At 46.0% G+C, this 14,308-nt stretch overlaps 1 protein-coding gene and 1 long non-coding RNA gene across 2 annotated transcripts in view; both read left to right on the top strand.

The window, feature by feature from the left end:
• LOC307221389 overlaps nucleotides 1–14,308 on the top strand; it is a 188,619-nt gene that overhangs the window by 99,697 nt on the left and 74,614 nt on the right. The window lies entirely within an intron of this gene.
• Nucleotides 2,477–13,884, top strand: LOC307222585 (uncharacterized protein). Its single transcript, XM_079987981.1, has 7 exons — nucleotides 2,477–2,753; nucleotides 4,497–5,576; nucleotides 6,211–6,340; nucleotides 8,308–8,352; nucleotides 11,774–11,800; nucleotides 12,785–12,829; nucleotides 13,649–13,884. Exons 1-7 carry the CDS (start codon nucleotides 2,642–2,644, stop codon nucleotides 13,662–13,664), a joined length of 1,455 nt encoding a protein of 484 aa, XP_079844107.1. The 5' UTR covers nucleotides 2,477–2,641; the 3' UTR covers nucleotides 13,665–13,884.

The following is a 14,308-nucleotide window of genomic DNA, read 5'->3' as shown; positions in this document are numbered from 1 at the left end:
CCCAAAACCCACATGGCCGGGGGGGGGCAGCACTTACCTCACCAGCAAAGGTCCTGGAACCTGGAAGGAAAACAAGTGAGCCTGGGGTCATCGGTCCCTTATGCTGGCCCTCGTCCCACCCCAGGCGGCTGCCCATAGGCCTGATGAGATGGGGGCAGGACAATGGCCTCCCTGGAACACAGGTGGGTGGCTCACCTGTCCCAGGAGTCTGCGCGGTGTCGCAAACCCCGCCCAACCAAGGGAGGGGGCGAGCAGATATTGTTTGTTATTATAATGTTGGATAAGTTGTGTTTTCATAAAGGGAAGAACTAATAAAAATTATATTAAGAAAGAAAGATGCCACACCTGCCAAACTCGACCAAAGGAGACTTGATTGTCAGAGACTTCAGGTGGATGTTGAACTCCTTTTAATTTTATTTTTTAACACTCCTTTGTGGAGAGACGGTACATTTTCTCAGAGTGATCCAAGTCTGGATGTCCCTATTATCACTGGAGAAATGTTGGAAGGTATGGAGTTATCCAACCCTCGAGCTGCCTGAAGGCTATCCTGTATAGGGAAGTTTTTTTTAAAAAAAAAAAAAATACCGTATTTTTCGCTCTATAAGACGCACCAGACCACAAGACGCACCTAGTTTTTGGAGGAGGAAAACAAGAAAAAAATATTCTGAATCTCAGAAGCCAGAACAGCAAGAGGAATCGCTGCGCAGTGAAAGCAGCAATCCCTCTTGCTGTTCTGGCTTCTGGGATAGCTGCGCAGCCTGCATTCACTCCATAAGATGCACACACATTTCCCCTTACTTTTTAGGAGGGAAAAAGTGAGTCCTATAGAGCAAAAAATACGGTAATTTTTTTTATATATATGTTGGAAGCTGCCCAGAGCTGCTGGGGCAACCCAGTAAGATGAGTGGAGTATAATGGTAAAATAATCATTATGGAATGGGACGTCTTTATTTTCATCAGAGGGTATGGGATCCATTTTCAAAGCAAGGCCTCCAATGTGAAACGAATGTAACTTGGTCCGTCCCTTCTGCGCTATACATTTAAAGCAACGTTGCACCACTTTAAATAGCCCTAAAAGGTAAAGGTAAGGGGACCCCTGACCATTAGGTCCAGTCGCAACTGACTCTGGGGTTGCAGCACTCATCTCGCTTTATTGGCCAAGGGAGCCGGCATACAGCTTCCGGGTCATGTGGCCAGCATGACTAAGCCGCTTCTGGCGAACCAGAGCAGTGCACGGAAACGCCGTTTACCTTACCGCCGGAGTGGTACCTATTTATCTCCTTGCACTTTGACGTACTTTCAAACTGCTAGGTTGGCAGGAGCAGGGACCGAGCAACGGGAGCTCACCCCGTCGCGGGGATTCGAACCGCTGACCTTCTGATCGGCAAGTTGTAGGCTCTGTGGTTTAACCCACAGCACCACCTGCATCCCTTAAATAGCCATAGCTCCCCTTAAATAATTCTGGGAACTGTAGTTTGTTAAAGGTGCTGAGAGTTTTTAGGAGACTCCTATTCTGCTCCCAACTACAGTGTACAGCTTTCTAGCCTATGCCGTGTCTTTAGGTCTCCAATTGGCCTGTGTGTCGTACTGATCTGATCATTGAAGTTTCTGCTGAAAGCCATAATCTGAGTCTGAAGAGGTCATCAGAGAGGAGTCAGGACAGATGGCAGAATGATGGATTGTTTCCTCAATATGCTAGCTCTAAGCCGGCAGAGCTCCGGGGATTGGGAACAGGGCTTTATGTGTGGCCTGCAGGACGATGCAACATACTGTATTTTTTGCTCTATAGGACGCACCTTCCCCCCTCCAAATATTAAGGGGAAATGTGTGTGCATCCTATGGAGCGAATGCAGGCTCCTTGGCTTCAGTGATAGCAACGCAAAGCCTCCTAAGCGCAGAGGGAGCGCTCTCGCTGCGCTCTAGAGGCTTCGAGTTCCTTTTGCTGTAGCCAAGAGAGTCTTGCTCTCCAGGCTTCAGCGAAAGGAACCCAGCGCTATCTGAAGAGCGAGAGGGGTCGATGCGCACCGACCCCTCTCCCTCTCCAGATAGCCACCTGAAACCTCCGGAGCACAGCGGGAGTTCCTTTCGCTGAAGAGTAGTTGCCCCTTCAGCTAAATGGGAGGAGAAATGGAAGGGGCTCCATTTCTCCAGCCGCTTCGCTGAAGGGGCACTGTGCAGAGAGGGGGAGATTTTTTTTCCCCTTGTTCTCCCCCTCTAAAACAAGGTGCGTCCTATGGTTGGGTGCGTCCTATAGAGCGAAAAATACAGTATGTGTTTTTGTTTTTAAATCAAACGCAGCACTTCGGATATCTACAGGGTCCAACCTCTATAGCACACAGACTCCAGGGAATATCGGAGTGATGTATGAGTCTCTAGTTTGCCTGTTTCAAAGCAGGAGAAAACTCATGGGGTCTCCCTCAGCTCATGACTCATATCTCTGCTTTATGACCTCTTTCTCCTGTTACCTGGGAGTTTGCACTAGGGGGGGGTAAGGAGGCTCCTAAGCAGTGAAACATCTTGGGCTGAGGGGGAGAGGAAAAGCAGGGATGGGTGTCTGGGCTCAGCTGGGGATCCCAGTCACCACCATCAAAGAACTTGGGAGGAACCCAGACCCCAATCTGGGCACGGAGAACCACCCAGGATGCCCATAAACCTCCCACCTGAAAGAACAACACGGACATCATGCAGACACCATTCTATAGCTTGGGGCCCCTCCAGATTTGCAAGAGCCTGCCTGGTTCTGCTTCTAGCAGGTAAGAGATTGGGGGGGCGTCTCTGGGGAACAGAGATCCTGGCTTGATGATGGTCTGGGGAGAAGAGACCCAGAAGGACTGAGATCTATTTATTTTTAAAAATACATATATCTATATCCATATAATATTCTTTTACAAAATTGTACACACATAGATCCTAAACATAACAGGACTAACAAAATATGGGTTACTGGGTGGGGACCTAAAATACCAACTATCTTGTTTTACAGTACAGTCATACCTTGGTTCTTGAAAGGAATCCATTCCGGAAGTCCATTTGACTTCTGAAAATGTTCAAAAACCAAGGCGTGGCTTCCAATTGGCTGCAGACATTCGCCTTCCAAAAAATGTTCGCAAACCGAAACACTCACTTCTGGATTTGCGGTGTTTGGGAGCCAAAACATTCGAGTCATAAGGCGTTTGAGAACCAAGGTACGACTGTACATACGTAATAATAAGATAATTACAGTAAACCTGTAAAATGAGTTCTTCAGCAGTTCGACTTAGAAAACACAGAGTAATAGGAGGGAGCGAATGAGGAGTTTCTGCTTATCTATGCCATATTGCAATATAAGTTGCAGGTATTTCTCGTCCGTGTGTTGCTTTGTTTGTATATTTAATAAAATCACAACACATTGTGTAGGAATATCTGTTTTCTTTCTCTCCACCATAGCACCTTTTCCCCCAAACAGCTTTTCCATTATGGCTGCCTGCCAGACTATATTATACCAGTACTCAATATTCATTAACTGCAATGTTTCCCCATTTCTGGCTATTGCCATTCTAGTTGCTGTCAATAAATGTGTTATTAATTCCTTACTTCTTAATTGGTCCTTATCTGTAGTAATGAAGTAAGGCTTTTATTGGGATTATTGGGATTGTCTGAGCTACAATCTCTTTTAAAACTTAATTCCAAAATTGTTCCATTTGTGGACAGCTCCACCACATAAGTTGGTGTATACCTATAATTTGGCATCCATAGATGCCTCAGTGTTAAATACTATCCATGCACAATTTTTAATAAACATTCCCTGGTAGTTGCTGACAAATTTTTATATGGTGCTTTTGTCCATAAATTGTTCAATTTATCCTCTTCAATGCTTATATCCCAATTTAATTAGCGCCAGCTTTTTAGATTTTGTTAAGAGCAAAATGGGTTCATGAAAAGGGTTTTGTATAAAAGGAAATTTCATCCATTAGCCATTATACCATCCCTTGTCAGCATCTTTTCATATTCTGCTAGTTTCCTTGTAGCTTCATTTTTCATTTGTGCATTTAGAAGAAATGATCTCAACCAATATCCTAACAGTGAAGTACAGCTGAGATCTCATACTGAGAGAGCTGTTTTGTAAGTTCTACGGCCACCTCAGTATAAAAAGCCATGCCTCCCAAATTCTGAGATTACAATCGTATATTTTTTAAATATAAAGTTAACCCCCTTTATTTGTTCTCAGAGGTGTAAGCTGGGAAGACCCTTCTGGTTGTAAAATTGCAGGGTATGGTCTGAAGGCAGGTGAGGCCACCACTAACTTGCTGAGGCCTAGTAGGTCTCAGTCTGGCCTGTGACTGAATTGTTGACCACCTGAGAGCTGAATGTATGGCACTTTGGGTGCCATGACAGAAGAAAGGCAGGATTTAAATGTAGGAGAAAGAATAAATGAAATTACAAGGGTTTCTGTCTCCATTACTCCTGCCTGTTCTTGGCCTGTTGAACGGAGTGACTTTCTCCTCCCCATTCCACAGCCTACATCTTGAGCTCTTGCTTCCTGTTGACTCAAGCTGCCAGAAGGGTTAAAGTTCGTCGTCCTCATGTGAAGAAAATGGCTGCTCCTAAGCCTCCTCGTTTGCCTCAGGAGGCTGCCACGACGAATGCTTCTGTTCTTCCTCCAGCAACAACCGGGGCTCCCCCCGCAACGACAAACGGGACTTCTCCTGCAACGACAAACGGGACTTCTCCTGCAACGACAAACGGGACTTCTCCTGCAATGACAAACGGGACTCTCCCTGCAGTGACAAACTGGACTCTCCCTGCAACAACAACTGGGGCTCCTTCCATTCCTCCTGCAGTGACAGCTAAGACTCCTCGTTCCCGTCCTCCTCCCCGTCCTCCTGCCCCTCCACCACCTCCCGGTCCGCCCCGTCCCCATCCCCCTCCTCCTTCAGTGACAACTAAGTCTCCACCTCCACCTCCACCTCCACCTCCACCTCCTCCCCCTCCCCCTCCTCCTTCAGCGACAACTAAGTCTCCTCCCACCCCTCTCCCTCCAGCAGTGTCAACTAAGGGTCCTCCTCTCTCTCCAGCCTCTCCTCCTCCCCACCCTCCTTCCCTGAGCCCTCCTGCTGAGGGGACACCCAAGAGTCCTCCTCCTCCCGAAATCTCTCCTGCCTCTCCTGGAGCTCCCAGTAGTCCAGGACCAACCGTTCCTGGTGGTCCTGGTGTTCCTACTTCGAAGCGTCCTAAGCCCGAGGAACCCGTGGAACCACCCAGGGGGGATATCATTATCAGTTTTTACCCATCGATTCCGGTCATAGACGAGGACATCCTACTCACCCTGGATGGAGATATCAAAGGCTTTGTGGGCTGCCTTTGGAAGCGAGGGGCGGGCCCTGAATCGAGGACCATTGTGCTCTACTATACGCAGCCCAATGTCACGCTGCAATACATGTTTGGCCATACCGGTCGGGAAATTCTTAATCAGGATTGCTCTCTCCTCATCACCAAAATCACCTCTGAGGACACTGCTGTATATGAGGTAGAGATGGAAGTGTGGAGGAATGGGACAGAATACTCTCTCGTTGGGCGAAAATATTTGGAGGTTACAGGTAACTCCCATTTGGGCCCTTCTTTCCTATAGAACAGGTGCGAAGGACGATCAAGCTTAAATGGAATGCTTGGTTTAGGAGCACCTCCATCAAGGCAAAAACCTCAATCCAATCTATAAAAATCTGCCTGCATTAAAAGGCCCTCAGCTGCACACGGCTGAGCCGTAGACAGAGTTGTTGAACTGTCGCTGCGGCCTTTGGCCACCCGACACCAGAAACAGGTGTTACGAAGAGTTATCAGCTGTTTCTGGTGTCAGGTGGCAAACGGCCAAAGCAAGGGCTGCCATATGTCCATCATTTCCCGGATATATCTGGGATTTGCCCGTCAAAAATAGTGTCCTGGCGGAATTTACAAAAATCCGTAGAAATGTCCAAGAATTTCCTTTAAAATCACCAAATCCCCTCATTTTGGGGGGAGATTTTGCAAAAGGAAGTTCAACAACTTTCTTTCATGTCTCACAACCCTGGTTTAGTATAATAAAGCATAATTTCCAAGACAGAAATAGAAGGCTAACGGTCAGAGTCCATAGAGAGGAAAGTGTTCTTTGCATTTCTGGAAACCACATGGTGCCAATGCCACAGGCAGATTTGGGTTTCCATCACTGTTTTCACATGACTTTTCCCTTACCTCCAGGAGATGAGACAGAGAAAGAAAGAGCCGGAGGACTCTCAGGAGGAGCCATCACAGCCATTGTTCTTGGGTGTCTCCTGGGGGTCATATTGGCCGTGGGTCTGATTAGCTACCAAACCAAATCAACTCGAAGGTAACAAATATCTCTTCGTCACTTATTACTTTGTTGTTTTTCCTTGTATCTTAGAAGGATAGATTCTGATTTAATCTTTCAGGAACCTGAAAGGGTCCAACCCAGACCCTCCAAGTGTCCCTATTTTCCATGGACTGTCCCAGATTTACAGAGGCCATCCTGGTTTCTGATCTGATCCCAGAATGTCCCACTTTTCCTTAGGATGCCCCTATTTTCATCAGAGAAATGTTGGAGGGTATGGAATAGGAAGTCCTCAGGGCTCTCTGTCAGCCGGAACTCGTCTGGTGGGTGCCATTGCCATTCTAGTAGAACGAGAGAGGTGTTCCTTATGAGTTCTGGCACCTCTTTTCCCCTAAATTCATCGGAAAAATGTTGGAGGGTATAGATAGGGATGTCCATATCTTCATCATAGAAATGTTGGAGCTACTCAGTTCTGAGTAGCCTGAGTTAAAAACAAAAGAGGAATGTAAATGGGTAAAATTCATGGTAATTGCGGCCAGACAGGTTATATAGTAATTGGAAAAATGCAGAAGAGCTAGGGGTGAACCAATGGAGGAAAAAACTGAATGATATTATAATTTTGGAATACCTAACTGTGAAGATACATAGAATGAAAGGGTTTAAGGTCAGTGAGAAAGAGGAGGATTGGTTTGAGAAGATATTGAATTGTTTGGGTATTTTTGAACAATTTGGGGCAATTAAAATGTTAAAAGTTCAATAAACCTTGTGGAGGGAGGAGTGTTAAGGTATATAGAAGTGTACATATGGTTGATGTGAACATGTTATTATTGAATATTATTGAATATGTATATTATTGAATATGTATGTTATTGAATATGTATACCCAATGTATCAGCTGCCCAGGGGGTTTCAGTGTTTGTGTTCTGGTTGTTGGTAATATATATATATATATTTAAAGAATCATAGAAATGTTGGAGGGCTGGGCCTAACGCTCTGTGGCAATCTTTTTCATTAAGAGAGAAACTATGCCAAACTTAGTGTGGACACCTGCTAGGCATTGCCCACAACTCCGGAGCTCCATTACTATAAGATATATAATTCTAAGGTAAAGGTAAAGGTACCCCTGCCTGTACGGGCCAGTCTTGCCAGACTCTGGGGTTGTGCGCCCATCTCACTTAAGAGGCCAGGGGCCAGCGCTGTCCGGAGACACTTCCGGGTCACGTGGCCAGCGTGACATCGCTGCTCTGGCGAGCCAGAGCCGCACACGGAAACGCGTTTACCTTCCCGCTGGTAAGCGGTCCCTATTTATCTACTTGCACCCGGAGGTGCTTTCGAACTGCTAGGTTGGCAGGCGCTGGGACCGAGCAGCGGGAGCGCACCCCGCCGCAGGGATTCGAACCGCCGACCTTTCGATCGGCAAGCCCTAGGCGCTGAGGCTTTAACCCACAGCGCCACCTGCCCTTCTACTGAGGGCTAAATCAAAATGTTTAAAACAGAAATCAATAACCGTTTCTATAGCAACAGGGGAAGCAATGAACAGCGAGACCCCAAAAGCCTTCTAGAAGAACCTGGTTTCTGCTGCCTGGTGTCTGAAGATGGTGTGTGGTGGGTGTTGGTCGGGTCTTGTTGGGGAGGCATTTCATAACACAACCCTGCTTTTGGTGATGAGTTGTGGCATTGGGGAGGGCTGTTCCCTGTTCATGCGGCAGTGCTTTCCCTATCTAGACCATCCTGGTCATTCTCATGCAGAGGAAACTCAAATAGCCTAGGGTGGCACAGAATTTTGGTCAGGAAAACCGGGCTGTTAGTTAGGTGCCTCCTCACCTTATTCCTCACACAAATGGCTCCATTGGGCTCCTGGTTCATTTCTGGGTGAAATTCAAGATGTTCAGACTAGTGTTTAAAGCACTTAGGCCTCAAATATCTCAGGACCTTCTGTGACGCAGATGAGAGGGACCAGAACAACCCGGTTGCTCCTGAACTCTTTGTCCTTTTGCTTATTTTAGGAGTGCTGAACCAGAACCTGCAATAGCAAGCAACAGACCTTCAAGGTAAGCAGCAAGCATATCCCGGATGCTCTTCTTCTTCATTTTCTCCTCCTCCTCCTTCTTGGAAAAAAAAACAAAACAGCTTTTGGGAGTTACAGGAGTGTCTCAGAGCTCCAAGATTCCATTTCCATATTTGGGGTTCTATGAGAAGTGCAGGGATTCAGGTAACAGAAAATAAGAGAACTTAAAGAGTGTCCCCCAGCCATAGCAGGAGTATGGCTTCTCCAGGCTTCCTACCTGAAATGGCAAGCATGCATGTCAGCAAACTGAACACTACTTCAGCAATCTGTTTGTTTGTTTTTAATAAATATTTATTAAAGTTTTTAACAAAATACAACAAAAAAGGAAAAACACAAAACAGAAAAATACACAAAACACAAAAAATAGATAACAATAAAAAAGAAAGAAAAAATCCATTATTCTTTTTCTAACTTTGAAGCTCATATCCTTATTTTCTTGACCTCCTCACACCTCCCATTTTTGTATTCCCATTTACATAATCAAATCAGCAAATCCTTACCCTCTTTCCTTTTATCATCTTTAACTTGTACCTTAACATATCACAACTTCAATATTTTCATCCATAAATTCATTTTTGCATACTCTTTCTAACTTTGTCACTAATACCACTTGTTTTTAATCCAACATCATTTTAGCATTCATAAATTTTACACTGTTTCTGTAAATAGTCTTTAAATTTCTTCCAGTCCTCTTCCACCAGCTCTTCTCCCAGGTCTCGAATTCTGCCAGTCATTTCTGCCAGTTCCATGTATTCCATTACTTTCATCTGCCATTTTTCCAAAGTTGGTAGATCCTGTGTCTTCCAATACTTTGCGATGAGTATTCTTACTGCTGCTGTTGCGTACAACTACTTCAACAATCTGACATTCACATCCTCACAGTGCTTCTTCAGACTGCTTGTCTGAATTATATTTTATTTTTAAGCATAGCATGTACATTTATTCCTGTTCATTTGAATGTGCATCTCCCCCCAAAAAAACAATTTAAAAGAACTGCAAAACTTCTCCAATGATGTGTCCAGGGAAGGTTGAAGGTTCCTGACATCACAGGAACTAGCCAATTGGTGCTATCCTTAGTCAATTTCTGCAGCAGACATGCAGAACTGGGATTTGTACAACTCTGTTCTGGAGGGGAAAGATACCTATGGCTTAAATTCTGAGAAGACGCTCCAGCCCCAAGAGCCTCAAAAAGTTTCCACTTCTGACTCCACCCTCTGTTAAGGAAGACGTAAACCAAATAATTATGTCTAACCCCTGTCCTTAGAGACTAGAGAACCAGCACTAAGTTCTGCACTTAAGAATGGTGAAGTCGGTGGGTTTCTAGTTCAAGGCAGGGCTACAGACATAAAGGGGGTGGAGCTATTCAAATAGGGTCTGGTTGGTTCTCATTGGCTCCAACCAATGGGACAAACTAAACAACCTTCAATCTGGGGAACAGCTGGGGGAAACCCACTGTGACTACAGAAAGAGCTACACCACGCATTTAAAGCACAACCAATGCACATTTGAAGCTCGTGGCTTCCCCCAGAGGATCCTGGGAACTGTATTTTGCTAAGGGTGCCAGGGACTGCAACTCTTGTGACTGGAAAACTACAACCCCTGGAATTCTTTGAGGGAAACCATGTGCTTTCAAGGTGTGTTGGCTGTGCTTTAGACGTTTGTCGTGGATCAGGCCAGACTTCCTCGGGGAAATTGAACTTTCTTGGGGTCCCCTGGAACAGGAGGGCAGAAGGTCGAACGGGAGGAACTGATAGATCTTTGGCTGATTTGCAGTGGATCAACAACGGTTTGTGACTTTGTAATGGTCTAGCACGCAGAAAGAAGCAGGCTTTTGTGTGGAGGGACTTGTGAGCTTGGTTCTGGATACAGATCACAAATTCCTGGAGTCCTAGTAAAAAAAAAAAATGACTCCACCTTTGCCCTACAATGCCTTGGACCCTATAGATCAGTGTTTCCCAACCTTGGGCCGCCAGCTGTTTTTGGACTACAACTCCCATCATCCCTAGCTAGCAAGACCAGTGGTCAGGGATGATGGGAATTGTAGTTCAAAAACAGCTGGAGGCCCAAGGTTGGGAAACACTGCTATAGATCACTAGATCAGTCATTCAGCTACTCACCTGAGCAGTGGTAGCTCCAGTGCTTTTTTCTGGGGCAGGGAGTGGGAGAACTCACCACAAAGTTTGTTTGTTTGTTTGTTGCGGACCCAGTCGCAGTACAGACAGCTCCTCCCCAGGCTAAATGTAAGATGTGATTAATAAACTCAAGCAGACAACAATCTGGATTAGAAATGGTCACAATTTCATTGATTACAGGTATAGGTGTGTTTTTGGCTCAGGGATTGGGTGTGTCCATCAGGCAAGGCCTCCTTCCACCTGCCTTGCTCTACCCTCCGCTTCTCAATGTGTATTGCATTGTTTTATGTACTGTGGCTTGCCGTTGTTTTATTGATTATAGTTTAGATATTATTGTAACTGTTGAGTAGATTTCTGTTTAACATTTATATGCTGAAAAAAACACACCCCTGGGTAGTTTGTTGGTGGGGAAAGTGGCACTTTCCCCTGGTACCTGGTAGCTGGTACCACTAGGGTTGCACTCATCAGGGCAAGGCAGCAGTGAGGTTGGGAGAGATCTATGGCTGCGGCAGTCCCACAGGGCTGCTCTACCAACCCAGTCTCAGGGATGGATGAGAGGATGAGGTGGATGCCTTCAAAAGAAGGGTGTTCTTGGCCCGGGGGTAACCCAAGTAACGTGGTCCAGGTCCGGTCCCAAATCCAAGGGTTCCACAAGGAGTCAGTCTGACAGGGCCAAGGCAGGAAACCAGGCAAGGACAAGCACAGGTTCTGGCAAAACAGCAGCAATGTTGCTCCCGCAACCTGGGGCGGGGTCCAGCAGCCTTTTATCTCTGTCTGGGTAACAGTCAGTCCTGATCCCCCAGTGACTCACCTCCCTGTCTCGCCCCAAGGCGAGCACTCCTCCTGCAAGTACTCAGGTCTCTCCTTCTCTCAGACCTCAGTCTCTGCAGCTCAGGAGATGTCGGTGGGTTACTAGACCCAGAGGCCGCCTCAGCCTCCCTTGACCCAACTGGTAGTGAGGCAGCTGTAAGTGATGGCCCAGCTGAAGGCAACGAGGTAATCCCCACATCTGGAGCCAGGGCAGGCTCAGGCCCCTGACTCGGCCCAGCTGGTGCTTGCTGCAAGGGAACCTGTGCAGACTGGGGCTCTTCAGAATCAGGCCCCAGACTCAGTTCAGATGCCACCTGAGGCAAAGGATCCGGTGCAGACTGAGACTCCTCTGGCTACGAGTCTGAGCCCGAGTCCCAGGCCATCACAAAGGGAGACTCTGGTCCACTGTGGGGAACAATGCAAGTATAATGCCTACCTCTGAAATTTCCTTTGTTTCCCTAGGGTCGGCAGTCAGAGCAAGGCACCTACGTAAGTACCAACCCTACAGAATGGGGCAGTGAGTGCTGGGTGTGTGGGGTGCAAGTTCCTCAGCCTGCCTCCATGGCAGCTGAAGGGAATTTGTGGACTTCCAGATGTTGCTGCCCCAAAACCCCCCTTCCTCAGGCCCAGCAAGCACGACCAATCCTCAGGGAAGGTGAAAGCAGCATCTGGAGGGCCAGAGGTTCTGCACACCAGCTCTCCTGCAAGTTCTTCTTGTTGGTGTAATGTGAACCAAGGGTTAAATGACACAGTGCTTGGGCTCAGGTGTTGAGGGACTTTGGATAGGCTAGTTTGAGCCTCTTAGTTTAAGCAACCCAAGTTTCTTTTAAACTGCAAAGGGGTAGCCCCAGGGCCGGATTTAGGTTTGATGAGGCCCTCAGCTACTGAAGGTAATGGGGCCCTTTATATGTCCAGCTGTCCTTTGTCAACAACAAATTGTCGCTGTTTTTCATGTTGAATATATGTTCTATGGTAATTTATGGACCTAATAGGTATCTAAAGCCATTTGCACATAACAACATATGTACATCACAGGAGCCTACACAACACAAAAAACTGTTGCTGTAGGTAGGTTTTATTTTATTAGTTTTTCATCTTATATTTTGGAAATGTACATCCAGGCTTTCCCCCCTTTAATTTGTTTTTTTTGGGGGGCCCCCAAGAGAGTGGGGCCCTAAGCTATAGCTTGTTTAGCTTATACGTAAATCTGGCACTGCATCAGCCCACTGAGACATGAATAGACCCTGGGGAGGGGAGTTGAATGACAACAGTAGCATCTCACACCAAAACATTGAATAAGGTGTCCCCAGAAGGCAAATTAAGCACCAGAGAGGCTCAGTGAACAGCAGAAAATAGAGCCCCAGTCAAATAAGGGACAAGGAGGTTTTCTAAAGAAGCAACTATCTTTGACACAACAGTGAGGCGCCAAATTCTCCCTCCTAAACTCTTTGATCCTTTCCCCTGTTTCTTTAGCAATGAATTGGACCCATCCACGGTAACCGTGTCTTCTGCAGCACGGTAAGTAGCAAAGCTAGACGATGGAGCCTGAAACCACCCTTTTTCGAGAAAACTGGATTTTCTCTCCAAAAAACATAAACTGCGTAAGTTAAGATGTCTTCTGAAAGTTAAGAACAATGTAACTTTTAGAAGACATCTGAAGGCAACCCTGTATCAGGACGTTTTTAACGTTTGATGCCTTATTATGTTTTATATATTCTGAAATCTGCCCAGAATGGCTGGGGAAACCCAGCCAGATTGGCAGGGTATAAATAATAAAATGAAGATGATGATGATGATGATTAAACAACATCTGGAAGGAGGCAGAGAGGGAGGGCAGACTTCTGGAATTCCATTTCCACCTTTGGGGAGAAAGTGGTTTGGGGTGGGGGTCCAGTTATTCAAATGAAGACAGATGTTGCACAAAATTCGTATTGTTATTGGGGGAGGGGGGTTCCCTCTGCTCAACTCACAAACGTAAGGAAGGAAGGATCATATCCGACAAATATCATATCCTTTTCTAGCATCTAATCACATCCTGTTCAGCACAGGAAATCACTCTATAATGAGCCAGGCCATTGGTTCATTTATCTCAGTATCATCAACACCGATTGGCAGGGGACGCCCTAGCTAGCCTGTTTTGAGGCTCAAATGAAAAGACAGAGAACCACGTATGCCCCCTCAAGCTCCTTGGAGGGGGACAGGGGGCGATATAAGTACAACAATTAAATAAATTTCATGCGTTAGAAGTATAACCTTCCAGGGTATCAGAGATCAAGATGGTGGGGTTGCTTCCAGTTGTGGTGACCGTCCTCTGATTCTAGACTGGCTTTCTTCCAGGTTAAAGACAGAGTGATCATTCTAGTCCAGAATATTGCCATCATTCAAGTATGGAGCAGCACCAGCAAACTCCAAGGAACCTCCAACACCCCCCCCCCCGAAGAGGAATATCGTATGCATGGAGATCGTGGTGGATCTCTTCAGCACCATCTCTTAGGTCTATCCAGGACCCCAGGCAGAAAAAGAAAAACCACACACACCATATCTGCTGATGAAATAAAAGCCTCAAATGGTTATTTCTGACTGTATTGGCACTGCTTTGCAAAGGACTGCTGGAATGGGTTTATATTCCAGTATCTGCCATAGTATTCTATAATGTGCATATTGTTAATTGGGTTATTGGTGGTGTTGCTGTTGTCTCATCAGTGAGTAACAGTAGGCAAATAAGTCCATTTCTGTTTCTCCCCATTTCTCATATTTTGCAATTGCAAGTTCAACTACACATTAGTGTGCAGTAAGTTGGTTTTTTTTAAAGACCTCGTGAAAGCACGGATTTTCTCTTAACATGCACATTTCTTGCCAAGCAGAGATATACACCTTTTTTTTTTTTTTTTTTTTTTGCAATGCAGTTTTGCCCGACGTAATGCCTAGCGCATAGATTTCTGCACACCTTCCTTGGCCAGAGAACTGGGTTGCCAATCACAAAGAAGTGATTCCTTC

The sequence above is a fragment of the Podarcis cretensis genome (assembly GCF_951804945.1).
Source record: "Podarcis cretensis genome assembly, chromosome: 8".
Lineage (NCBI taxonomy): Eukaryota > Metazoa > Chordata > Lepidosauria > Squamata > Lacertidae > Podarcis > Podarcis cretensis.
This window is presented reverse-complemented; position numbering and strand designations above follow the sequence as displayed.